The sequence below is a fragment of the Lepus europaeus genome, chromosome 10, assembly GCF_033115175.1.
Source record: "Lepus europaeus isolate LE1 chromosome 10, mLepTim1.pri, whole genome shotgun sequence".
In the NCBI taxonomy this organism is placed as follows: Eukaryota; Metazoa; Chordata; class Mammalia; order Lagomorpha; family Leporidae; genus Lepus; species Lepus europaeus.
The window spans coordinates 64462821-64488189 of NC_084836.1; the positions used below are offsets into that span (position 1 = coordinate 64462821).

A 25369-nucleotide genomic window follows, 5' to 3' on the forward strand; every position below is an offset into this window, starting at 1 on the left:
GGCACATTAGCAGGGAGCTGGATCACAAGTGGAGTAGCCAGGACTGGAACCAGCACTCTGATACGGGATGCCAGCATCACAAGTGGCAGCTGCCCCACCAGCCCCTATTTCTTATCTTCCACCTTTCTTCTCTTTAAATCATCAAATAGTGTGTGCATTTAGCATGTGCAATACATAGGAGATTATTTTTTTTCTTTATTTTTTTTTTGACAGGCAGAGTGGACAGTAGAGGGAGACAGAGAGAAAGGTCTTCCTTTTTGCCGTTGGTTCACCCTCCAATGGCCGCCGCGGGCCGGCGCACCACGATGTTCCGATGGCAGGAGCCAGGTGCTTCTCCTGGTCTCCCATGGGGTGCAGGGCCCAAGGACTTGGGCCATCCTCCACTGCACTCCTGGGCCACAGCAGAGAGCTGGACTGGAAGAGGGGCAACCGGGACAGGATCGGTGCCCCGACCGGAACTAGAACCCGGTGTGCCGGCGCCGCAAGGTGGAGGATTAGCCTGTTAAGCCACGGCGCCGGCTAGGAGGTTATTTTAACCTTTTCTCATCTACCTTCCCTGAACTTCCTAAGTGCCCAACCAGATGCTATAGTTTGCTAACTTAATTTTTAAACTGAAAAATAAGAGAATCATAAACATTAAATTGCTCCTAATTCTGAGTCTCCCTGGCTTCTATCAGGAGCTTAGAGTGGAAACGTGGCAGGGGCAGATAGCAGACACCAAAGAACAAGGTCTCAGGTACTGACGGTGAGTGTGTGACCAGGGGACAAGGTCTGAACACCTGATAGAAATGAGCAAATATTTGTAGAAATTGCATTCCTTACTGATCACAGGGGAAAGCAAATACCCCCTTCCTCACGGGACAGAGAATTGGGCAGAATGGGAGCAACCAGCCTATCAAGGCAGTCTCAATTCTCAGTGACTGGGCTGTGTGGTAATGTGGGGCCCCTATAAGTGGGTGGATGTAAAACAGAGGAAGCCCCTGGTGACCTGAACACAGGGGAGACCACATGGGAGCACTGGGGTTGACTTTTCACGTGAAAAGAACAGAAGCGTGGAGGTAAGTGGTGGATGAGAGCCCACTGAGTGAGTGTTGGGTTCCTTTTGCACCACGGCCGGTACAGAAAACGTCTGCATGGTTTCCGTCTCTCCCCTTTGCAGAGAACTCTGCTCCAGACATGTGGGGCCTCAGATTCGTCATGGTGCCAGTGGAGCTGCTTCTCTGCTACCTCTTGCTGCACTCTGTGGATGCCACTCTCCATGCAAAGCCGACAAATGTCTCACAGCACCTTCCCTCATCCTCCCAGTCACCCTCCTCAGGCTCCTTGTCCTGCCAGACCCTGCTCCCCAAGTCCCTGCCCGGCTTCAACCACTTGGCCCCTCTACCTAAGTTCCTGGTAGGCCTGGCTCTAAGGAGCGCCCTGGATAATGTGGGCTGCCAGGCTGAAGCGTGGGCCGTGCAACAACAGCTCCACCACTGGGGCGGTGTGAATGCCACCCAGATCCTCATCCACCATCTTCAAGAGCTCCAGGAAGGCAGAACCACAGAGAGGCGAGTGTCCGTGGAAGCCCTGGCCTCTGCCCTGCAGCTGTTAGCCCAGGAGCAGGCAGGCCCAGAGCGGGCCCGACGCTCCCTCCCCAGCGAGAACTGTGAGAATGAGCGGGAGCAAGGTGTGTACAGCATTGTCCGGCTCTTGCCGGGAGTGGGAACCTTCTACAACCTGGGCACAGCTTTGTATTATGCTGCTCATAACTGCTCTGACAAGGCCCACGAATGGGGCCAGGATGGGGCCATAGATTTGGGTTATGACCTTCTCATGGCCATGGCTGGGCTGTCAGGGGGGCCCATGGGTCTAGCCATCAGTGCTGCACTTAAGCCTGCATTAAAGGCCGGGGTTCAGAGCCTGATTCAATATTATCACAGTGAGAAAGAGGCGAACACTCCTCTGCCAGAGACCGGCACCGAGAGCTTGGGAGGCTTCTTGGATGTGAGTGATTTGGAGGAAACAACCCCCACAGATCCTCTGGGCTCAGAATTGCTGAATCCAGCTCCCTACGGGCAGTGGGAGGTTTTCAACAGCTATGACTCATATCCTAAGGCTGGGAATCTTGTCATATAAAAGAAGGGGGTAACCACAAAATGAATAAATCTGACACGTTGTGTATTCTGACACGTTGTGCATGTGTGCATGTGTTCAAATCCCAAATTCAAAAGTATTACCTTGGAGGAAAGCAGTGCAAGATTCATGTGTTTATTTGAAAGGCAGAGTTATGGGGGGAAGAGAGACAGAGAGAGAATCTTCCATTCACTGGTTCATTCCCCAAACGGTCATCTCAGCTGCAGCTGGACCAGGCCAAAGCCAGGAGCCAGGAGCTTCATCCAGGTCTCCCTGGTGGGTGCAGGGGCCCAGGCCATGGGGCCATCCTCCACTGCTTTGTTAAGGGCATTAGCAGGGAGCGAGGAGGCTGGCGTTCAGACAGCGGCTTGACCCACTACGCCACAACGCGGGCCCCAAAACGTAGGAAATTAAAAGTCGGACGCTTGAAGTCAGAGGATTCTGCTTTGAGGCCAAGCGCCTCTCGTTAGTGCCTGCGATCACTGACTAGTAACTCCTTTCCGGAAACTCGGTTTTTAAATCTCTGAGGTGGGAATAATTTTCACCTGCAGGGGTTTATTGTGGAAACTGACAATCAGGGTACCGACAATAAATTGTTATTATTTGGGATTCATTACCTCAGTGTGTCCCTCCCACTCCCAAAGAGTTAAACTTCTGGTTCCACCACTTCCGGTCGAGTTTTTAGTGCTTCCAGAATTCTCAAGTTGGTTTCGGTTCTCCCGCCCCGGCGAGCGTTCTCGAAAATCAGCTGTTTTGAGTCCCCGGCTGTTCCGCTCATTGGCCTCCTCCCCGTCGCGGGCGCGGGGTGGGACCTACTTGAGCGTCTTGACCAATCACTGAAGCTGTAGGTGTGGTTCTGGCGCAGCTGGTTCCGCCCTGCGGAGAGGACGGATTTGTGGCGGCGCCAATGAGCTCGCAGCCTGGGGGAGGGCTCGGTGGAGTGGCAGCCAGCGTCGAAGCGCCGGAGGGGACTGCGAGCCCCGGGTCTTCAGCCGCCGGTCCAGCCCACTCGGAAGGGGCGGGCTCAGGTGCCAGGCGGAATTTGTGAGTCGGTGGGCGGTACACTTCGGTGTCTAGCTCCCTCCGGGGACGAGAAGTCGCATCCAGAGGCACTGGAGGGAGCGGGGACTACGACCCTCACAGGTATGGGCCTTGGGAGGGTGTGCGAGGCAGAGGTGGGATAAGGGCGGCTGGCTCCAGGGGGCGCGCCCCGTTGGGGACAACTTCTGTCCTCGGTTTGAAATAGGAGCTGTCTTCTCCGTGCGGGGTCTCGCTCCTGTCCGTCCAGCCTAGCTCCCTAACCCTAACGCCCCTTTGTCAAAACTCCCCTGCTGCCCCGAGACCCGGCACCTAGCATTATTGCATTGGTTTGATGTCCAACGTATTTGCCTATGCACTGCATTTTTTTTTTTTGCAAGATTTATTTATTTGAAAGTCTGAGTGACAGGGAGAGAGAGATCTCTTCCATGCACTGCTTCACTCCCTGAAAAGGCTGCAACAACCAGGTTTGAGCCCCCGAATCGTGGAGCCAGGAACTCTATCCAGGATTTCCACGTAGGTGGCAGAGGCCCAAGCACTTGGGCCATCCTGGGATGCTTTTCCCACGGGGATTCGCAAGGAGCTGAGTTGGAAGTGGAGCAGCCAGGACCGGAACTGGCGCTCAGATACAGTGTGTTGACGACACAGCAGCATCTTCACTCCTGCACCACAACTCCCCCTGCTGCACTGTTTTTGATCCTTACCAAAAGTGTCCAGAAATAGATATTTTTTATCATCTTTGTTGCATAAAAAGGTACAAAGAACTAAAATGCAAAATGATATGCTCAAGGGAACACGCAAAATCCATTTCATTTCAGAAGTTTATTGAGTGCAAAATATGTGCCAAAAAATGTGTTGCAGTCACTTACCTCGGTGTTTGCAATCTGCGGAGACCAGGTTTTGTTTTGCTTGTTTTCATATTTAAATCTTTTTCCTTTAATATCAGCCTTTTAGTTCCTCCAGAATAGTGACCTCCTCATTGTTTAAATTTATTATCATTATTTAAATTTCTTAAAAGCAGTAGAGATGCATAGGTTAAAAATTCAAACTTTACTGGAAGAATTAAAACGAAAATTAGGAGCTTCTGCCTGAGATAGAAGGGCAGCCGGTGTTAATTCATGCATTGTAATAAAAGCACATGACATTTTTAGACCACAGATTCGCATGTTTATTCAGTTCTGTTAGGCTCAAGCTGCAACAAGAAGTAAGTTTTCATTTCCTGAAAAGGCATAAGATGGCTGTGGTCAGAAAAAGGTGGGGGGAAATATACAAGGCACAACCTGTTCCATGACAAAAAGGAGTTTCAAGTGAGATTTCTGAGTCCTCCCAAAGTTGATAATCCATATGGAGAGCCAGAGATTGAATGAGGCCATAAAAGTGTCACAGTCTTGGAGACAGAGTGGCAAAATATTTAATATTCTTCCACCATCGAAGTTGTCTTTCCTACCTGGAGGGCAGTTTGAGGGACACTTACTTGATTTCCAAGAAGATTTCATCCCCTAAAACAGCACCCAGGCCAGCAGGGATCATGCTGTAATAAATACTTAAGACTGACATCACTCTTTACTCCAGTGTAAACAGATGTAATCACAAACAAATTCAAAATAAAGAGGGTGTGAAATGAGACAGTAGGAATATTAATGTTTCTTGAGGGTGGATGATAAGTACATGGATGCCTTGTACTATTTTATTTAAATTAATGAGCCCAGAGTTGTAATGCAGCAGGTTAAGCTGCCTCTCCCAACACCTGCATCCTACATTTGTGCACCAGTCTGAGTCCTGCCTGAACCCCGTTTTGATCCAGCTCCCTGTTGCTGCACCTGGGAAGGCAGCAGAAGATGGACCAGGTACTTGGGCCCTTGCCACCCACATGGGAGTTCCAGGCTTCTGGCTTCAGCCTGGCCCAGCCGTGGCCATTATGGTCATTTGGGGAGTGAAGTGGCAGATCAAGATCTCTCTATCTCTGCCATTCTGCTTTGAAATAAATAAATAAATGCTTAAAAATATTTTAAGTTAGTAATCAATTTATCCTGATTGGACTTTGCATACCATATACACGTGGGGCAGGCGTTGTGGTGCAGCAGGTGAAGACACTGCTTGCGGTGCCAGTAGCCCACATCAGAGTGCTGGTTTGAGTGCCCGCTGCTCTGCTTCCGTTCCAGCTCCCTGGTAATGTGCCTGCGAAGGCAGCAGATGATGACCCCAGTACTTGGGCCTCTGCCACCCACATGGGAGACCTGGATGGAGTGCTTGGCTCCTGGCTTCAGCCTGTCCCAGACCTGATTTTCTGAACCATTTGGGGAGTGAGCCAGCAGATGGGAGATCTTTACTCTCCCTCTCTATTACTTTGTCCTTAAACTAAGTAAATGTTTTTAAAATATATATACATATGCTGAAACATCACATAGTACCATAAATATGTTCAATTTTTATATGTAATAAGTATGATTTTTACAATTTAGTCCTGCAAAAAACTCAGTTGGAATCTTGCATCCTTCCATCTCGAAGCCCAAATGGCACAGTGGGAGATGCTGCAAGATCTGGACAGCCCATATCAGGATCTGCTACACCAGCTCTACTCACATAGCCTCCTGCCAGTGGACATTCGACAGCACTTGGCTGCCTGGATTGAAGACCAGAACTGGTGAGAGTTTCAGTAGGTTGGAGGGGATAAAGGAGGTTTTTGTTTTGTTTTGTTTAAGACTTTTTTTTTTTTTTTTTGACAGGCAGAGTGGACAGTGAGAGAGAGAGACAGAGAGAAAGGTCTTCCTTTTGCCGTTGGTTCACCCTCCAATGGCCGCCGCAGTAGCGCGCTGCGGCCGGCGCACCGCGCTGTTCCGATGGCAGGAGCCAGGTGCTTCTCCTGGTCTCCCATGGGGTGCAGGGCCCAACCACTTGGGCCATCCTCCACTGTACTCCCTGGCCACAGCAGAGAGCTGGCCTGGAAGAGGGGCAACCGGGACAGGATCGGTGCCCCGACCGGGACTAGAACCCGGTATGCCGGCGCCGCAAGGCGGAGGATTAGCCTGTTGAGCCACGGCGCCGGCCTGTTTAAGACTTATTTTATTTATTTGAAAGGCAGGGTTACAGAGAGAGAGAGATATCTTCCATTTGCTGGTCCACTCCTTAAATGGCTGCAATGACTATGGCTGGACCAGACCGAAGCCAGGAGCTAGGAGCTTCTTCTGGGTCTCCCACACATGGATGCAGGGGCCCAAAGACTTGGGCTATCTCCACTGCTTTCCCAGGCACATTAGCAGGGAGCTGGATTGGAAGCAGAGCAGCTGGGACTCGAACCAGTGCTGCCACAATGCCAGCCCCCATTTCTTTCTTAGGAGTGCCTAGGATCCTGGAGACGTCAAAAGCAGGAAGAAGTTGGGAGGGTTCAGGGCAGAAGCAACCTTGCAGAGACACTAATGCTGTTCCTGGCCCCCAGGCGAGAAGCTGTGCTGGGCAATGATGATTCTAAGGCTACCATGCTGTTCTTCCACTTCTTGGAGCAAGTGAACTTCGAGTGTGGCCGCTGCAGTCAAGACCCTGAGTGCTTGTTGCTGCAACACAACTTGAGAAAATTCTACCGGGACCTTCAGGTACTGGAAGAAGCTGAGACTATAGGGTAGGACTGGAAGCCAAGTGCAGAGTAAGGTTTGGGGTATGGAATGGTACCTGGAAGTACAAAGAAAGGAGCATGTGTCGGACCCTCGCCAGCGAGGGTCCAACGTAGTCACGACACGGTCACTGTTCATCCGTTCTCAAGGAACTTTCACCCTTTCTCGGTTCTCAAGGAACTTTTACTTGTGGGACAGAAGGAAAGTGGGGAGAGGAGAAAAGAAGAGGAGGGGCCACGGCAGCTTCGGCCGCGCCAGCCTGCCCAGATCCCAATATCCCTTTATGCTGATATCGACCAATCAGATGAAAGGGCGCGTATAGTCTCAGGTCGAAAGTTCATCTGTTTCACCTGGTTCTTCCTAGTTGTTTATGCAGAGTCCGTCCTGCCTCAACTTCATCTGTTTCACCGGGTTCCTCCTAGTTGTTTATGCAGAGTCCATTCTGTTTCATCTGTTCCACCTGGCTGTTTTCGTGGGCCTTGTGGTCGACCGATTGCTGCAAGCTATGCAGATGAGGAGGTTCCCACAGGTGGCCAGCCTGCGGTTCCCCACAAGCATGGATCTGGGGAAAGAACAAAACATGAAGTTGGGGAATCTGCGACAGAGGCTAGATGACACCGTCAGGAGGGTGGCCGGGTTTAGGAAACCCAATGGTGAAAAGGGAAATGGCCAGGACCCTGAAGGAGGGGAAACTACAGGGGACAGTGTGGGGAGGGTCAAGGGTGGCAGGACACTAAGAGGGGTCAAATTAGGTTACTCCTTCCTCTTCTCCCACCCTAGGCCTTCCCCAGAGGCCCTACCCAATTGGCTGAAATGATGTTTAACCTCCTTTTGGAAGAAGAAAAAATTCTGAATCAGGCTCAGAGGGCCCAGATGGTAAGAACAACCTGCTGGTGGTGTTGGAAGCTCCTGGAGAAGGGAGTGACCATGAGAAGGACTTGGGAAAGCTGTCTTAGAACAGGATTCCCCACTCTATCCTATGGTGTAGTTTCAGGCCTGGCCCTCAGGGGCGAAAGGTCGGAGTTGAAATGTGCTCAGAGCCTCTTGTTTCAGGAGCCAGGCCAGCCGGCTCTGGAAGCACCTGTGGAGAGCCAGCAGCATGATATCGAGTCCCGGCTCCTGGATTTGAAGGCTATGATGGAGGTTGGTCAGTGTGGCAAGAGACAGGGCGGGCAGGGCTCATTCTGCGGCCTCCCTCAAAACAAGCCTCAGAGGGACCCCATCCCCTCCGCAGAAGCTGGTGAAGTCCATCAGCCAGCTGGCAGACCTGCAGGACGTCTTCCGCTTCCGCTACAACACGCAGGCCCAAGGTTGGGAACATCAGATGGGGGAGAACAGGAGGGGAAAGCTCCAGGGAGTCAAAGTCAACCTTGACTCTTAAGAGGTGGCCAGAGAAGAGATGGGAGAGAGCCCCTTGACTGACTCCTGCTCCTGCCATTCAGGGAAGGCAGCCTGTTCGGACCCTCATTGGAACAGACAGCAGCAGCTACTGCAAGAAACCCTCAATGAACTGGACAAAAGGAGAAAGGTGGGCAGGGGGGAGCAGGACACTGAGAAAATGGGAGGGACCTGGGGCTCTTAGTCCTGGCTGCTTTTTCTCAGCACCCCCGTTGCATGGTGGAAGCTTCAGGTGAGAAGCACTCGGCACTCTTGCTGTCTCTCTTCCAGGAGGTGCTGGATGACTCTAAAGCATTGTTAGGCCGACTGACTACCCTTGTCGACCTGCTGCTTCCGGAGCTGGATGAATGGAAAGCCCAACAGCAAAAAGCCTGCATTGGAGCCCTCCAGCAGCCTGGGCTGCAACAGCTGGAGAAGTGGTGAGATGCACCTCCCCAGCCCTGGCCCTGGCCACCCCCTGTGCCGTGCAAGTTGTAGATAGCCCTGTATGTAGCAGATGTTGCCCGCTGTTCTCTGCTCCCCACAATGATCCCAGCTCACTGCAGCTCTACTCTACCCTTCATCCTCACCACCCAGGGAGCCCACAGCTTAGTCCTTGCTTTGGTCAAGGTAGTGGATTAATCCATAACCTGACTTTTTTTTTTTTAAGATTTATTTTATTTATTTGAAAGACAGAGTTAGAGAGAGGTAGAGACAGAGAGAGAGGTCTTCCATCCACTGGTTCACTCCCCAGATGGCCGCGGTGGCCAGAGCTGCGCCAATCTGAAGCCAGGAGCCAGGAGCTTCCAGGTCTCCCATGCGGTGCAGGGCCCAACTTCTACTGCTTTCCCAGGCCATAGCAGAGAGCTGGATCAGAAGAGGAACAGCCGGGACTAGAACCAGCACCCAGATGAGATGCCGGCGCTTCAGGCCATGGCGTTAACCCGCTGCGCCACAGCACTAGCCCCTGGCTTCTCATTTTTTATTTATTTATTTATTTATTTTTTATTTTTTAACTCCTTCTTCCTGTTTATCTGGTGACTGTTTGACTCCTGTTAGACTGGGAGCTAGGGGTTGTAAGTTGATAGTTTATGTCTGTTTTTCATTAGTCAGGCACTTTCAGTTTGCTGATGAGTATTTTTTGTTTATATCTGTGGAATCTTTGCTTTTTGTCCTGAGGACCAGATCCAGCACAGCTTCTTTGAAGCACATTGGTATCTTGACTACAGGCTGAGTTAGAGTGAAGATCCACGGCCCAGGGGCATGTTTATCACTCACAGTGGGGTTATTCAGTAAATGCACAATGGATTCTCAGGATAACCTCTTCCTTTTCTTTTTTTTTTTTCTTTTTTTAATTTTTGTTATTATTTTTTAATTTTTGACGGGCAGAGTGGACAGTGAGAGAGAGAGACAGAGAGAAAGGTCTTCCTTTTGCCGTTGGTTCACCCTCCAATGGCTGCTGCGGCAGGTGCGCTGCAGCCTGCGCACCACGCTGATCCGAAGGCAGGAGCCAGGTGCTTTTCCTGGTCTCCCATGGGGTGCAGGGCCCAAGCACTTGGGCCACCCTCCACTGCCTTCCTGGGCCACAGCAGGGAGCTGGACTGGAAGAGGGGCAACCGGGACAAAATCCGGTGCCCTGAACTGGACTAGAACCCGGTGTGCCAGCGCCGCAAGGTGGAGGATTAGCCTATTGAGCTGCGGCACCGGCCCGGCTTCTCATTTTTTAAATCACCACCTAAATAGATTTTCTTTTTTTTAGAAGATGTATTTATTATTGGAAAGGCAGAGTTACAGAGAGGCAGAGGCAAGAGAGAGAGAGAGAGGTTCCTCATCCACCGGTTCACTCCCCAGATGGCTGCAGTGGACGGAGCTGTGCCAATCTGGAGCCAGGAATCTGGGAGTCTGGGTCTCCCACATAGGTGCAGGGACCCAAGGACCTGGGCCATCCTCTACTGCTTTCCCAGGCAGAGAGCTAGACTGGAAGTGGTGCAGCCAGAACTTGAACCAGCGCCCACATGGGATGCCAACACTTATGGGTGGTGGCTTTACTGACTACACCTCAGTACTGGCCCCTAGATTTTCTATTTTTTTAAAAATTCAGTACAGTAAATATAGGGGTATTTTTAAAATTCATGGAAAATGGAATTTGTGTGTGTGTGTGTGTGTGTGTAGACATATTTTTTAAAAAAGATTTTATTTTATTTATTTGAAAGAGTTACAGAGAGAGGTAAAGACAGAGAGAGAAGTCTTCCATCCTCTGGTTCACTCCCCAGATGGCCGCAATGGCTGGAGCTATGCTGATCTGAAGCCAGGAGCTTCTTCGGGTCTCCCATGTGGGTGCAGGGGCCCAAGGACTTGGGTCATCTTCCACTGCTTTCCCAGGCCATAGCAGAGAGTTGGATCAGAAGATGAGCAGCCGCAACTTGAACCGGCGCCCATATGGGATGCTGGCGCTTCAGGCCAGGGTTTTAACCCGCTGCGCCACAGTGCCAGCCCTGGAAAATGGAATTAAAAGAACAGTTTTTAGGGGATACCTAATGGTTAGACTACCAGTTTGGATTCTGTATTGGAGTGTCCAGGTTTGAGTCCTGGTTCCAGCTTCCTGCTAATGCACACTCTGGGAGGCAGTAATGATGGTTAAAATAATTGGGTTCCTGCCATCCATGTGAAATAGTCTGGATTAAGTTCCCAGCTTCTGGCTTCAGCCTTGGCCCAGTCTTGGCTGCTCCAGGGAGAGGCGTTTGAGGAGTGAACCAGCAGAGAGGAGCTCTGTCTCTCTTTTCATCTCACTCTCAGTATCTGTCGCCTCTCAAATTTAAAAAGAAAGAAAGAAAGAAACAAACAAACAAGATTATTTTGGTGCATAACATTTTGAGATGCAAGCATTTTTTTCATTATATACATTTCCATAACTTTGGGGGGTGTTGTTGAGAGGCAGAGACAGATAGAAAGAGCTCCTGTCTGCTAGTTCATCCTCCAAATGCCTTCAGGGTTGGGCCGGTCTGAGCGCTGAGCGCCTAGAACTCAGTCTAGGTCTCCATATGGGTTACTAAGGATCCAGTTGCTTGAACCACCACTGCTGCCTCTCAGGGTCTACACTAGCAGGAAGCTGGAGTCAAGAGCTAGAGCAGAAACCAGTTTCTGATGTGGGACGTGGGCCTCTTAATCACTAGGCTAAAATGCTCACCCCTCCAGAACTTTCTGAAGACCCCTTGTACAATCCCAAACAAGAAAGTGACCTGTTATCTTACCACCCAGATGTAGTTCATTAGAAATCGATCCATGTTGTTCATGCTGTTTTGAAACCTGTGAGTTTGTTTTAACTTAGCAATATATTATGGTATTTATCACATTACTTCTTTTTTTTTTTTTAAGATTTATTTATTTATTTGAAAGGCAGAATTACAGAGAGGCAGAGGCAGCAAGAGAGAGGTCTTCCATCTACTGGTTCACTCCCCAGTTGGCCACAATGGCCGGAGCTGTGCTGATCTGAAGCCAGGAGCCAGGAGCTTCCTCCGGGTCTCCCACGTAGGTGCAGGGGCTGAAAGACTTGGGCCATCCTCTACTGCTTTCCCAGGACATACCAGAGAGCTGGATCGTAAGCAGAGCAGCCAGGACTTGAACCGGTGCCCATATGAGTTGACAACACTGCAGGTGGCAGCTTTATCTACTACACCACAGTGCTGGCCCCATCATGCTCACAGCACCAGCCCCTACATGCATTAGAAGCCATGTAGTCCCCTATATGGTGATAACATAATTTAATTAACAGACTCCTGTTTTTAGACATTGAGGTTATTTTCTGTTTCTTACTATTTTATTCCTATTAAACTATTTTATAGTAATTTTTTTTTTTGACAGGCAGAGTTAGACAGAGAGAGAGAGAAAGGTCTTCCCTCCGTTGGTTCACCCCCTAAGTGGCCGCTATGGCCAGTGCACTGCGGCTAGCCCGCTGCGCCGATCCAAAGCCAGGAGCCTGGTGCTTCTCCTGGTTTCCCATGCTGGTGCAGGGCCCAAGGACCTGGGCTATCCTCCACTGCTTCCCAGGCCACAGCAGAGAGCTGGACTGGAAGAGGAGCAACCAGGGACTAGAACCCGGTGTGCCAGCGCCAGAGGATTAGCCTAGTGAGCTGCGGTACAGGCCTATAGTAATTTTATAATATGCAAATAAATCACTATTATATCATTCAACAAGTTTGAAAAATACCTACTGTAAGGTCGCCACAAAACACACCAAACACTGAGATTAAGGGAAAGGTTTATTGTCAGGTAAGGGAAGCCCGATGGGCCAGGAGGAGAGGGCAAGAGAGTTAAGAGAGAAAGGAATCAGGAGAGAGAGAGCATGTGTGCTGGAAGCAGGTCCTGTTAAACCTTTGCCAGGGGACAGGGAAGTAGGAGCAGCAAATCCCATTAGGGTGTGGGGTTGGAACTGACATCAGTGGTTGGGCCATGGGGCTTGGTGACCAGGGCCAGGGATAAGATGGCGCCCGGGGCATAGATGGCACCACAGATAAGACTTTGCCATTTTACTAACACCCACACTTAAAAGTATTTTCTCATAAGAAAGTTCATTATAATTCAAACTTTTAAAAATGTATCAGGGGCCTGACACTGTAGTACAGTGGGGTTAAGTCACTACTTACGATGCTGGCATCCCATATCAGAGTGTTAGTTTGAGTCCTGGCTACTTCACTTCTGATTTAGCCTACTATTTTTTTTTTTTTAAGATTTTATTTATTTGACAGGTAGAGCTAGAGACAGGGAGAGACAGAAAGGTCTTCCATCTGCTGGTGCATTCCCTAAATGGCCACAACTGCTGGAGTGCAGGAGCCTAAATACTTGGGCCATCTTCCACTGCTTTCCCAGGCCATCAGCAGGGAGCTGGATCAGAAGAGGAGCAGCCAGGACACAAACCAGAGCCCATATGGGATGCCAGTGCCACAGTTGGAGGCTTTGCCCAATGCACCACAGTGCTGGCCCCTAGCCTGCTATTAATGCAGACTGGGAGACAGCAGGTGGTGGCTGAAGTGCTTGAGCCCCTGCCACGCATGTGGGAGACCAGGAAAGAGTTCCTGGCTCCTGGCTCTAGTCTGGCCCAGTCCTGGCTGTGGCAAGTAAACCAGTAGATGAAAGACCTCTGTTTCTCTGCCTAAAAAAATCAATAAGTATATTTTTAAAAATAAATAGAAATGTGGCCGGCGCCGTGGCTCAACAGGCTAATCCTCCGCCTTGCGGCGCCGGCACCCCAGGTTCGGATCAGCGCTGTACACCAGCCGCAGCATGCCGGCCGCGGCAGCCGTTGGAGGGTGAACCAACGGCAAAAGGAAGACCTTTCTCTCTGTCTCTCTCTCTCTCTCACTGTCCACTCTGCCTGTCAAAAAATAAATAAATAAATAAATAGAAATGTACTGCAACTATCCATGTAAGTTGAAAACCAGGTACACAGCCAGCTCTTAAACTTCAGTTGTAAGTGTATCCATCCATATGGGGTTGACAAACTGCAGCCTGCCTGTTTTTGTTTTTTTTTTTTCCCCTAAGATTTAATTATTCTCTCTCTCTCTCTCTCTCCCTCTCCCTCTCCCTCTCCCTCTCTCCCTCCCCCCCCCATCTGTCTTTTCCCCTTTTCCCCTTTCTCTGTAACTCTGCCTTTCAAATAAAATAAATCTTTTTTTTTTTTTTTGATAGGCAGAGTGGACAGTGAGAGAGAGAGACAGAGAGAAAGGTCTTCCTTTTCTGTCGGTTCACCCCCCAATGGCCGCTGCACCACGCTGATCCAAAGCCAAGAGCCAGGTGCTTCTCCTGGTCTCCCATGGGGTACAGGGCCCAAGCACTTGGGCCATCCTCCACTGCCTTCCTGGGCCACAGCAGGGAGCTGGCCTGGAAGAGGGGCAACCGGGACAGAATCTGGCGCCCCGACCGGGACTAGAACCCAGTGTGCCGGCGCCGCAGGCGGAGTATTAGCCTATTGAAAGAGAGAGATCTTCCAATCACTGGTTCACTCTCCAGATGGCCGCAACCGCCAGCACTGGGCCAGGCTGAAGCTGGGAGCCAGGAGCTTCTTCCTGATCTCCCAATGTGAGTGCAGGGGCCCAAGCACTTGGGCCATCCTCTGCTGCCACAGCAGGATTGGAAGTGGAGTAGCCAGGATGCTTTCATATTTCCCATGAAGCCCGTATGGGATGCTGGCATTGCAGGCATCAGCTTTACATGATATGCCACAATGCCAGCCCCTGAACACACTTTAAAAAACTTATGTATTTGTTTGAAAGACAAGGTAACAGAGAGGAAGACAGAGAGGGAGAAAGAAAGAGAGAGAGAGAGAGAGAGAGAGAGAGAGAGAGAGACTGGTGCTATGGTACAGTGAGTTAAAGCCTTGGCCTGAAGTGCCAGCATCTCATATGGGCGCCGGTTATAGTCCCAGCTGCTCCTCTTCTGATCCAGCTCTCTGCTATGGCCTGGGAAAGCAGTAGAAGATGGCCCAAGTCCTTTGGCCCCGGCACCCACTTGGGAGACACAGAAGAAGCTCCTGGCTCCTGGCTTCAGATCGGCACAGCTCCAGCCGTTGCAACCATCTGGGGAGTGAAGCAGCGGATGGAAGACCTCTCTCTGTCTCTATCTTGCTCTGTAACTCTGTCTTTCAAATAGAATAAAATAAATCTTAAAAAGAGAGAGAGAGAGAGAAAGAAATGTTGATTGATTTTCCATTTGCTGGTTCACTCTCCAAACGACCACAATTGGCATTCTCAGGAAGTCCATGAAAGGGTTGCCCACATGGTTGGCAGAGGCCTAAGTATTTGGACCATCCTCCACTGCCTGTCCAGGTGTGTTAGGGAGCTAGAGCAGAGGTGGAGCAGCTGGGACTCAAATTGGCACTGATGTGGAATGCCAGCATCTCAAGCAGCATGTTAACCTGCTATGCCACAATGCTGCTCCTACCTTCCAAGTTTTTAAGATTTATTCAATTTTTTAATGTTTATTTACTTGAAGTTCAGAATTACAAAGAGAGGGACAGACATACAAGGAGATCTTCCATTCACTTCCCAGATGGCTGCAACAGCCTGGCCGAAGCCAGGAGCCAGGAGCTTCATGCAGGGAGCAGGATCAGGAATAGAGCAGCCAGGACTTGAAGCAGCGGCTGTTTGGGATGATGGCATAGAAGGTAGCAGCTTAACACCAGCCCCTATTCATTTATTTGAAAGCAGAGTTACAGAGAGAGAGGGAAAGAGATCTTCCTTCTGCTGCTTCACTCCCCAAGTGGCTGTGACAGTCAGGAGTGGGCCAGACCAAAGCCAGAGCCCTGGAACTCCATCCAGGTCTCCCATGTGAGTGGTAGGGGCCCAAGCACCTGGGCTGCCTTCCGCTGCTTTCTCAGGTGCATTAGCAGGACTGGATCAGAAGTGGAGGAGCTGGGACTCTGTCACTCATATGGCATGTCAGTGTCATAGGCAGCTGTTTAACCCAGTGTGTCACAACACCAGCCTCCCAAAAAATGTTTTTAAAGGTAGCTCCAAACTGCCTCCCAGAAAAGTTGTCCAATCTATTTTATCATATGTAGTGTATGGTTGTTTTCCTGTTACAACATTGCTTATGATTATTGTTACTTATTGTAGAGACAGTCAAGTTTGGAGTTAAAAGTATGGATTCTAGCCGGCGCCGTGGCTTAACAGGCTAATCCTCCACCTTGTGGCACCAGCACACCAGGTTCTAGTCCCGGTTGGGGCGCCGGATTGTATCCCGGTTGCCCCTCTTCCAGACCAGCTCTCTGCTATGGCCCGGGAAGGCAGTGGAGGATGGCCCAAGTGCTTGGGCCCTGCACCCGCATGGGAGACCAGGAGAAGCACCTGGCTCCTGGCTTTGGATCAGCGCGATGCGCCGGCCGCAGCTCGCTGGCCGCAGCAGCCATTGGAGGGTGAACCAACGGCAAAAAGGAAGACCTTTCTCTCTGTCTCTCTCTCTCTCACTGTCCACTCTGCCTGTCAAAGAAAAGTATGGATTCTGCAGCCTGTCTGCCTAGGATCCCATAAAAGCTTTATCCCAGGGCCTGTGCTGTGTTGTAGCAGGTAAAGCCACTGCCTGCAGTGCCGGCATCCCATATGGGCGCTGTTTCAAGTCCTGGCTGCGCCACTTCCGATCCAGCTCTCTGCTGTGGCCTGGGATAACAGAATATGGCCCAAGTCCTTGGGCCCCTGCACCCACACGGGAGACCCAGAAGAAGCTCCTGGCTTCAGATTGGTCCAGCTCTGGCCATTGTGGCTATTTGGAGAGTGACCCAGCGGATGGAAGACCTCTTTCTCTCTCTCTGCTTTTGCCTCTCTGTAACACTGCGTTTCAAATAAATAAATAAATCTTAAAAAAAAAATCTTTATCCCTTACTACAGTAGTTTTAAAGCCTTGAGCAAGTCACTTAGCCATTCTATACTTCAGTTTTTTCCTCTGAAAGATGGAGAAAACTTAAAGTACCTAGCTCATAGGATTGCTGTTAGGATGAAATCCATTAATATGTGTAAAGTATCGGGGCCAGTGCTGTGATGTAGTGGGTAAAGCCGCCACCAGCAGTACCGGTATCCCATATGGGCTCCAGTTCGAGACCTGGCTGCTCCACTTCCAATCCAGCTCTCTGCTATGGCCTGGGAAAGCAGTGGAAGATGGCCCAAGTCCTTGGGCCCCTGCACCTACATGGGAGACCAGGAAGAAGCTCCTGGCTCCTGGCTTTGGATCAGCCCAGCTCTGGCCATTGTGGTCATTTGGGGGAGTGAACCAACAGATGGAAGACCTTTCTGTCTGTCTCTATCTCTACCTCTGTGTCTCTGTAACTCTGCCTTTCATATAAATAAATAAATCTTTTAAAAAAAGAAGTGCTTAGTATAAGCCATACATAGCAAGTATCATATGGAAGGTAACTGTTATGTGATAAGCCTTTTATCAGTTTTATTTGTTTTGAGAATGGCTTTGATCTTCATGTCTGGGTGTAGGAATTATACTGAGTAATCTTTCATATGCTTCCAGGGTTCTTTGTCCTCTTCCTCCTGAGTTTCTAACTGTCCCGATTAGTTAGAGGTGAGCTCCAGGAAACTCAAGGGTTCCCTCTCCCTGGGTTCTGTCATCCAGGTTTACAGAGGGAGCCAAGCTGTTGTTTCACCTGTGGAAGCTAACTAAGGAGTTGCAGGTGACCCACCTGGTTACCTACGAGAACGACCCTCTGATCAAAGGTGTAGACCTGCAGAAGTCCCAGATCCTAGAACTGCTGAAGCGTCTGCTCTACAGGTCTGGAGGCCAGGGCCGGGTCTGTAGGGAGAGAAGGAAGCAAGCGTGGGAGCCACGCTGACAGACCCTGAGCTGTGCCTTCTCTCCATGCCCCTCTCCAGAGCCTTTGTGGTGGAAATCCAGCCCTGCATGCCCCAGATTCTCCATCGACCCCTCATCATCAAGACAGGGAGCAAGTTCACTGCCCGAACAAGGTTAGCTTTTCAGAGCTCACTCCTGCTTCCTCTTCCCAGCCGCACTGCTGGGTAGTTCCAGCTTCACAGATTTCCCCACTCTCGGCCCTTTCTTCTCCCTTTCCCCTCGATCCACCCACCCTTCCCCGTCCCTGCCTTCATCTCTTTCAAACATCTAGCCTCCAGGAAGCTCAAGTTCACCAGGTTCTCCATCTCCCCTTCCCCCTCAGGCTGCTGGTCAGACTCCAGGAAGGCAGTGAGTCCCTGACCGTGGAAGTCTCCATTGACAGGTAAGTCGAGGCAGGTGAAGGGTGGGTCCAAGCGGCGGCCAGACCGTGGGCTGGAGGGGTAGAAGAGAAACCCAGTCTACAACAGGGCCCTAGGGCTGTCTCCTTCCCCCTCCATTCCTCCCTCACTGGAGTAAGAACGCATCTCTTTTGTTGAGCACCTACCATGTGACATGTGGCATGTCAAGTATTCATTTAATTGTCATAGCAGCTCTGTGAGTTAGCGTCACCAGTGCACCATACAGACAAGGAAAGGGCTGCTGGAAAGTCCACACAGTGAGCTGCAGAATTGGCTTTGAGGCCAGAGACCACATTCCCAACTTTATATTCTGTGCCTATAAACCACTTAAACCATTTTTTTTTAATTATTTCTTTTCAGGAATCCTCCTCAATTACAAGGGTACGTGCCTGACAAGGACACTGTAAACATGTGTGCAGTAAGGGACTCATGCAACCACATTTGGCTGCCCTGGTGGGAGCACAGAGAGGAGGAGGGGATTAGGGTGGGAAATGGACTGAGGGAGAAGGGAAGATCCGAAATGAAGTGGAACTTGGGTTGTTCTCCTGCTGAGTCTTCAGAGTAATTGTGCTCCTATCTCTGTGTGTCTTCTTCCTCCTGGAACAGCTTCCGGAAGTTCAACATTCTGACCTCAAACCAGAAAACGTTGACACCCGAAAGGGGGCAGAGTCAGGGCTTAGTTTGGGACTTTGGCTATTTGGTAAGATGGGTCAGCGGCTGGGACTTCTAGTCCAAAGGGACAGGGACTGGGGGCTGGAAGAGATCTTGAGGTAAAATAGGGGCTTCCAGGGACCCTGGGGTCCCCCACTGCAGCACTGCCTTTCCCCTCAATTCACAGTCCCTGGTGGAGCAGCGTTCAGGCGGTTCAGGAAAGGGCAGCAATAAGGTGAGGCCCAGACAGAGGATGGGGGAGGGGCAGGGAGAACTGGAAGAGAGACCTTCTGACCCCCGTGTCTCCGACTGTCCCAGGGGACACTGGCTGTCACAGAGGAGCTGCACGTCATCAGCTTCACGGTCAAATACACCTACCAGGATCTGAAGCTGGAGTTGAGAGTGAGAGCAAATGGAGGGCGGGGCAGGGGCAGGGGTCTGAACGAAGGCCTAAGGAGGGGTCAAGGGAAGCCTGGGGGGGTGGGGGTGGCTGTCACCCCCTGTCACTCCCAGAGGCCTGCGCCTGGAACCCTCGCCTCCCTCCTCTGCAATCCCTGTGTCCTCCAGACAGACACCCTCCCTGTGGTAGTCATCTCCAACATGAACCAGCTCTCCATTGCCTGGGCCTCCATTCTCTGGTTCAATCTTCTCAGTCCCAACCCCCAGGTAGGAAGTGAGCCCAGCTCCCTACCTAGAGGGAGTGGTGGGGGGAGCTCAGGGGTGGGAGCTACTTCTGAGCCCCCCCAACCTCCACAGAACCAGCAGTTCTTCTGCAGCCCCCCGAAGGCCCCCTGGAGCTTGCTGGGCCCCGCTCTCAGTTGGCAGTTCTCGTCCTATGTTCACCGGGGCCTCAACCCGGAGCAGCTCGCCATGCTCAAGGACAAGCTGTTTGGTAGAGATCGCTGCCTGCCCCAGCCCTCTGCCCAGTCTCTCCCGGGACCCCTGGCCGGGCCCCCCTTCTGTCTTCTGAACCGTCTGTGACTATCTACCCACAGGGAAGAGTGCTAGGAATGAGGACCCATTGTTGTCCTGGGCCGACTTCACCAAGGTGACTCCCCGCTGCCCGACCCAGATCCCCAACCTGCCCCATCACACCTTTCCCATGCCAGGCCATGGCAACCCCACATCTCTTCCTGCCTTCCTGCTCCTCCTCCAGCGAGAAAGCCCCCCTGGCAAGATCCCCTTTTGGACGTGGCTGGACAAAATTCTAGAGCTGGTGCATGACCACCTGAAGGAGCTCTGGAAAGACGGGTACGGCCTTGGCCTTCCTGTGCGCTCCCTTGTGGCCAACAGGCAACAAAGCGGTGCGAAGGCGCCCCCTGGCATCTCTTGGTGCCAAAAGTGCCCTCACAGCCGCACCGAGAGATGGGTGGGGGGCTCCATTGCGAGTGAGGGCACTGAGGTCTCAGAGGTGTAAAAGAGTCGGGGTTCAAAGGCAGGCCTGTGTGACCAAGCTACCATGCCTCTGTGTGACCTCACTGACCCTACCCCCCTCCCTGGAACCCTGCGAGGGGGGTGTCGTCAGTCCAGCACTGCGGTTTGGGTGAGTTAAGAGGAAAGCGCAGAAGGGACTGAGCTAGGGCCCAGACCCGAGGCCTGGCCCCTGTGCTGCGGCGACAGGGCCCCCTGCCGGCTCCACCTGCCGCACCACTCCCTTCCATTCGCAGGCGCATCATGGGCTTTGTGAGCCGCAGCCAAGAGCGCCGGCTGCTGAAGAAGATGGTGTCTGGCACCTTCCTTCTGCGCTTCAGTGAATCGTCGGAAGGGGGCATCACCTGCTCCTGGGTGGAGCACCAGGAGGATGGTCAGCCACCCCGACCTCCCCGGAGCCTCACCCTTCTGCCCCCCAGCCTGCCCTTGACTTCTCTGGCTCTGTCCGGGTTGGGGGGCCCAGGCGCGGGAGCTCCCGGGCCAGGCCGGTTCCCTCAGGCCCGCCTGCTCCTGCTCCCCCTCCAGATAAGGTGCTCATCTGCTCAGTGCAGCCCTACACCAAGGAGGTGCTGCAGTCGCTCCCGCTGACCGAGATCATCCGCCACTACCAGCTGCTCACCGACGAGAACATCCCTGAGAACCCGCTGCGCTTCCTCTACCCCCGAATCCCCCGCGATGAGGCTTTTGGATGCTACTACCAGGAAAAAGGTGGCAACTGATTTGTTTATTTACATACTTATTTACTCACATGTTTATTTAGTAAAAAGGCAGAATGACAGAGAGGGATCTTCTGTTCACTGGTTCACTCCCCAGATGCCCACTAACAGCCAGGCCTGGGCCTGAGCAAAGCCAGGAGTCAGGAACTCCATCTGGAGTCTCTTACGTAGGTGGTGGAGCCCCAAGCACTTGGGCCATCTTCTGCTGCCTTCCCAGGCACGTTAACAGGGAGCTGGATCAGACTCCAACATAGGATGCTGGCATTGGCAAGCAGCCGCTTAACTGTGCTACACGGTAGGACTTGTTAGCATACTTGATTACTAGATCGCAGGAATTCTCAGACTTCATAAATCCAGCTCCATTTCAAACATGGGAAAATGATATTCAGGGGCCAGCATTGTAGCACAGTGGTTTAAGCCACCACCTGCAACACTGGCGTCCTATATGAGCACTCGTTCGAATCCCGGCTGTTCCACTTCCAATCCACCTCCCTGCCAATGCACCTAGGAAAGCAGCAGCAGATGACCCAAGTGCTTGGGCCCCTGCCATCCACATGGGAGACTTGGATGGATTTCCATGCTCCTGGCACTGCCCCTGTCATTTGAACCATTTGGGAAGTGAACTACTGGACAGAAGACCACCTTGCTTTTCAAATAAGCCAATAAATCTTTAAGGAAAAAAAAAAAGTGATACCCAGAGAATTGAAGGGATTTGTTGGTGGGACCCTACTAGCCCACAGGGAGGTGTGACAGCCAGGACCACCTGTACTGGCAGACCTGTGGGCCGTGTGTGCACCCCACTGACCCCACCTCCTTGTGTGGCCCTCACAGTTAATCTCCAGGAACGGAGGAAATACCTGAAACATAGGCTCATTGTGGTCTCCAACAGGTGAGGTGTGAACTCTGCCCATCCTCCCTGATCCTTTCGGGCTGTCAGAGCGACTCTAACCTGCCCCGCCTCCACCCCAGCAGGCTCCCTCTGCTGACCCACACTCTCCAGCCCTCTGGCTTTCTCTGGTTCTTCTAGTCTTTGTCCTCTGTTGTTTCTTCCCTGCTGCCATCCTCGTATCTTCACAGTGGTTCCCCGGGAAGAGAGGCTATGCTCACTGGTAGTAATGGTCACCCACTTGATGCCAGGCAAAGTACTAGATGTTTTAAGAACCTTTGACCATTTAATCCTGTGAGAACCCGTCAGAGCAGGTGGTGATCAGAGCCACGTTTATGGAAAGCTTACTGCACGCCAGCACCGGGCTGAAGGCTTTGTGTTCACTTTCCCTTTCTCTTGAATCTTCACCAGTGGTCCTGTGAGGTAGCCATTGTGATCATCGCTGTCGTCTGAGGAGACGGATGTTTGGAGTGGGGAAAGAGGCATGCCCAGGGCACATGGCCACAGGTGACCCGGGCTCATCAGATTTCCCGTCTTGGTGTTTGCAGACAGTTGGATGAGCTGCAGCCACCGCCACCGCCACTGAAGCTGGAGCCAAAATTGGAGCCGTTAGAGCTGGAGCCGGGGCTAGCACCAGGCCCGGAGCTAGCGTTAAGCCTGGAGTTAGGGACCCTGCTGGAGACAGGGCTGGACCTGGGGCTGGAGACAGGGCTGGACCTGGGGCTGGAGCCCACGCTGGGCCTGGTGCCACAGAGCATGCCAGAGCCAGACCTGCTTCCTGACTCCCAGCCAGGGCCAGAGCCAGAAGCAGATCTGCCCGGCGACCTGAGACACTTGAACACTGAGGAAATGGAAAGTAAGTGAGGGGATGTGGCTAGGGCTGAGAGAGTGGCCACGCCGGCCTGCCCAGCAGTAGTCCCTCTGGCCTTCTCTCCCTTTCCCGCCTTCCCTCCCTCACCTGTCACTGGTGCTGCAAGCTCCTCACTGGAGAGGGGCTCATTTCCGGGTCAGGCCTTTCATTAGGAAACACGTCCCCTGTTCCCCTGAGGTCCCGTCCAGGCCTTTTCCCACCATCCTCCCTCACTTTGCCTGCTGGGCTGGGGACTCCCAGCTGAGCTCGGGGCCTGACTTCTCACTCTGGATCCCCTAGTCTTCAGAAACTCCGTGAAGATTGAAGAGATCATGCCCAATGGAGACCCGCTGTTGGCTGGCCAGGACGCCATGGATGACACTTACATCTCCTGCCACAGCCACTTTGACTCTGACGGGCCCTTGGTTCCGTCTGACTACTAGGAACTGCATTTCCTCTGCCCCACATCTCTTGCTGCTCCTCCCCCCTCCCCACGTCATGATGCTGCTCTCCAAGGGTGGGAGTGAGAGTGGGAGGTGAGAGCCTCACAAGGACATGCAAGGGCACCACGGAGTCAGATCAGATGCTGGCCATAGTTCCGAGCAGGATCCCCGGGGCTACCTGCTGGGCCCGAGGTGTGGGCTTCTGGGGGCAGGACAGGATGGTAGCAGGTGCTGGAAGATGCTCAGGCAGGGCTTCTTGCCAGCTTGGAAGGACTGTAGCATTTGAATACCAGGTAAGGCTGAGCTAGTGTACCCTGGCACCGGCCCTTGGTGGGGAGCACAGAGGCATAGCGGGACTCTGTTTTTCTGACTCAGCCCACCCAGGGAAGCTGTACCCTGAGGATGGCGGTAGGAGGTAGCCCTGCTCTTCTCACTAGGCTCATCCCTTGCTCCGCCCCCTCAGCTGGCCGAGTGCATCTCTCCCACAAGATGACTCAGCCAATCCACTGTGGCTGTGAAGCTTTGTACACTGACTCAAGCTGCTTAGTCTCCACTTCCCCAACACTTAGGGGACAGATTGCCACTGGAGGCCAGGGAGGGCAGGGATGCCAGGAATTTAGGAATTGGTTTCAACGGCACTGGGTAGAGTTCAGGGATTTCTGGAAGAAGACAAGGGTTGGGTCTTGCCTATTTTTCTACTACACTGTCATCCTCCTTCTTTTATACACTGTATTTACCTGAAGGGAAGGCTTCTTTCTCTTCCTTGGGAGTGGAGCTGGGCAAAGACCAAGTCCCTGGAACTTCATGCCTCGAAGGTTTAACATAAGACCCTGGACAGCCTCACACCTTTGCTGCCCCCAGGGGTAACTGCCATTTCACTAAGATGTGCTTCCGGTGTAACTCGAGGTGGATGAAGGTGAGGCCCAGGCACGTGGCTGCTTCGTGGCTGCTGTGTCAGCACAACAGCCCCTCGCGGCCCTTCCCAGCAGCAACAGCTAATAAACTTCATGCTGGCCTGGAAGCTTTCATCTCTGCAGTCTTTACTTCTCTTCTCACAAAGGCCAATGTACTGAGGCACATCAAGACACAGGAACAAGCCGGCGCCGTGGCTTAACAGGCTAATCCTCCACCTTGCAGCGCCGGCACACCGGGTTCTAGTCCCGGTTGGGGCACCGGATTCTATCCAGGTTGCTCCTCTTCCAGGCCAGCTCTCTGCTATAGCCTGGGAAGGCAGTGGAGGATGGCCCAAGTCCTTGGGCCCTGTACCTGCATGGGAGACCAGGAGAAGCACCTGGCTCCTGGCTTTGGATCAGCGAGATGCGCCGTCCGCAGCGGCCATTGGAGGGTGAACCAACGGCAAAAAGGAAGACCTTTCTGTCTGTCTCTCTCTCACTATCCACTCTGCCTGTCAAAAAAAAAAAGGAATAAAAACTTCTAAAAAAAAAAAAAAAGACACAGGAACAAGGTAGGCAAGCCGAGGCCTGTCTTCCACACACCCCAGTATGCCCCACTCCTCACGGTTCTTCCCTCTCTGTTGGGAGCAGCTCCTCCTGTCCCTTAGCCTTGCTGTGGCTGTGACTATGTATGTGTCAGGGAAGAGGAAGAGTGGTGGCTATTTAACTGTCCCGCTGTCACTCTGCTGGGTGGTGGCAAAGCCAAGACGGGAACCTGGGGCTGGGCAACTCTAAAGCCTACATTCTCAATGCTGTGACTTTGGGGAAAAGGAAAGGAAACAACCACTAGCCCCTTCTCCTATTTTTTTTTTCCAAAAATGTTTTGGCTCCCCTTGGGTAACCAAATTCTCTTGAAGATGTCCACGGCTTTCCTTTATGGAAGAATCCTATTGGTTTGGGAGATGGACTTTCATCTTCCGGGAGCACCCTTCCTACTCAGAACTCAGCTGTTGGATCCCACAGTCCTCAGGGCTCCGTTTATGGCCAGATATACTCTTTTTATTTATTTATTATTATTTTTTTTATTTTTGACAGGCAGAGTGGACAGTAGAGGGAGACAGAGAGAAAGGTCTTCCTTTTTGCCGTTGGTTCACCCTCCAATGGCCGCCGCGGTAGGCGCGCTGCGGCCGGCGCACCGCGCTGTTCCAATGGCAGGAGCCAGGTGCTTCTCCTGGTCTCCCATGGGGTGCAGGGCCCAAGAACTTGGGCCATCCTCCACTGCACCCCCTGGCCACAGCAGAGAGTGGCCAGATATACTCTTTTTAAAAAGATTTATTTGAAAGAGTTAGAGAGAGAGAGGGAGAGACAGACAGATCTTCCATCCACTGATTTACTTCCCAAATTTCTGTAACAGCCAGGGCAGGAGCCAGGAGTTTCATCCGGGTCTCCCACGTGGATGCAGGGACCCAAGGACTTGAGCCATCTTTACTGCTTTCCCAAGTACATTAGCAGGGAGCTGGATTGGAAGTGGAGCAGCCAGGATTCAAACCGGGGCCCATATGAGATGCCAGCATCGCAGGCAGTAGCTTTACCTGCTATGCCACAGCGCTGGCCCCTG

The 25369-nt window shown here is 52.1% G+C and overlaps 2 protein-coding genes across 5 annotated transcripts; both read left to right on the plus strand.

Moving 5' to 3' along the window:
• The first annotated feature begins 832 nt into the window (after positions 1-832).
• LOC133767675 (apolipoprotein F-like) lies at positions 833-2169 on the plus strand. Of its 2 annotated transcripts, XM_062202108.1 has the most exons (3): positions 836-933; positions 1029-1058; positions 1160-2169. In XM_062202108.1, exon 3 carries the CDS (start codon positions 1177-1179, stop codon positions 2116-2118), a length of 942 nt encoding a protein of 313 aa, XP_062058092.1. In that variant the 5' UTR covers positions 836-933; positions 1029-1058; positions 1160-1176; the 3' UTR covers positions 2119-2169. The 2 variants fall into 2 exon arrangements, with proteins under 2 accessions (XP_062058091.1, XP_062058092.1); XM_062202107.1 differs by having other exon boundaries at positions 833-1058.
• An 898-nt stretch (positions 2170-3067) lies between these two features.
• On the plus strand, positions 3068-23879 carry STAT2 (signal transducer and activator of transcription 2). Of its 3 annotated transcripts, none has more exons than XM_062203446.1 (24): positions 3068-3258; positions 5662-5797; positions 6590-6743; positions 7542-7637; positions 7815-7904; positions 7996-8071; positions 8204-8289; positions 8430-8578; positions 17247-17402; positions 17504-17596; positions 17806-17865; positions 18242-18262; positions 18488-18581; positions 18720-18767; positions 18851-18934; positions 19100-19198; positions 19289-19424; positions 19528-19580; positions 19689-19783; positions 20200-20336; positions 20489-20671; positions 21511-21568; positions 22114-22421; positions 22716-23879. In XM_062203446.1, the coding sequence occupies exons 2-24, from the start codon at positions 5667-5669 to the stop codon at positions 22856-22858; spliced, it is 2550 nt and encodes an 849-aa protein (XP_062059430.1). In that variant the 5' UTR covers positions 3068-3258; positions 5662-5666; the 3' UTR covers positions 22859-23879. The 3 variants fall into 3 exon arrangements, with proteins under 3 accessions (XP_062059430.1, XP_062059429.1, XP_062059431.1); XM_062203445.1 differs by having other exon boundaries at positions 3069-3258; positions 5616-5797; XM_062203447.1 differs by lacking the exon at positions 5662-5797 and having other exon boundaries at positions 3069-3258.
• The last annotated feature ends 1490 nt before the right edge of the window (positions 23880-25369 follow it).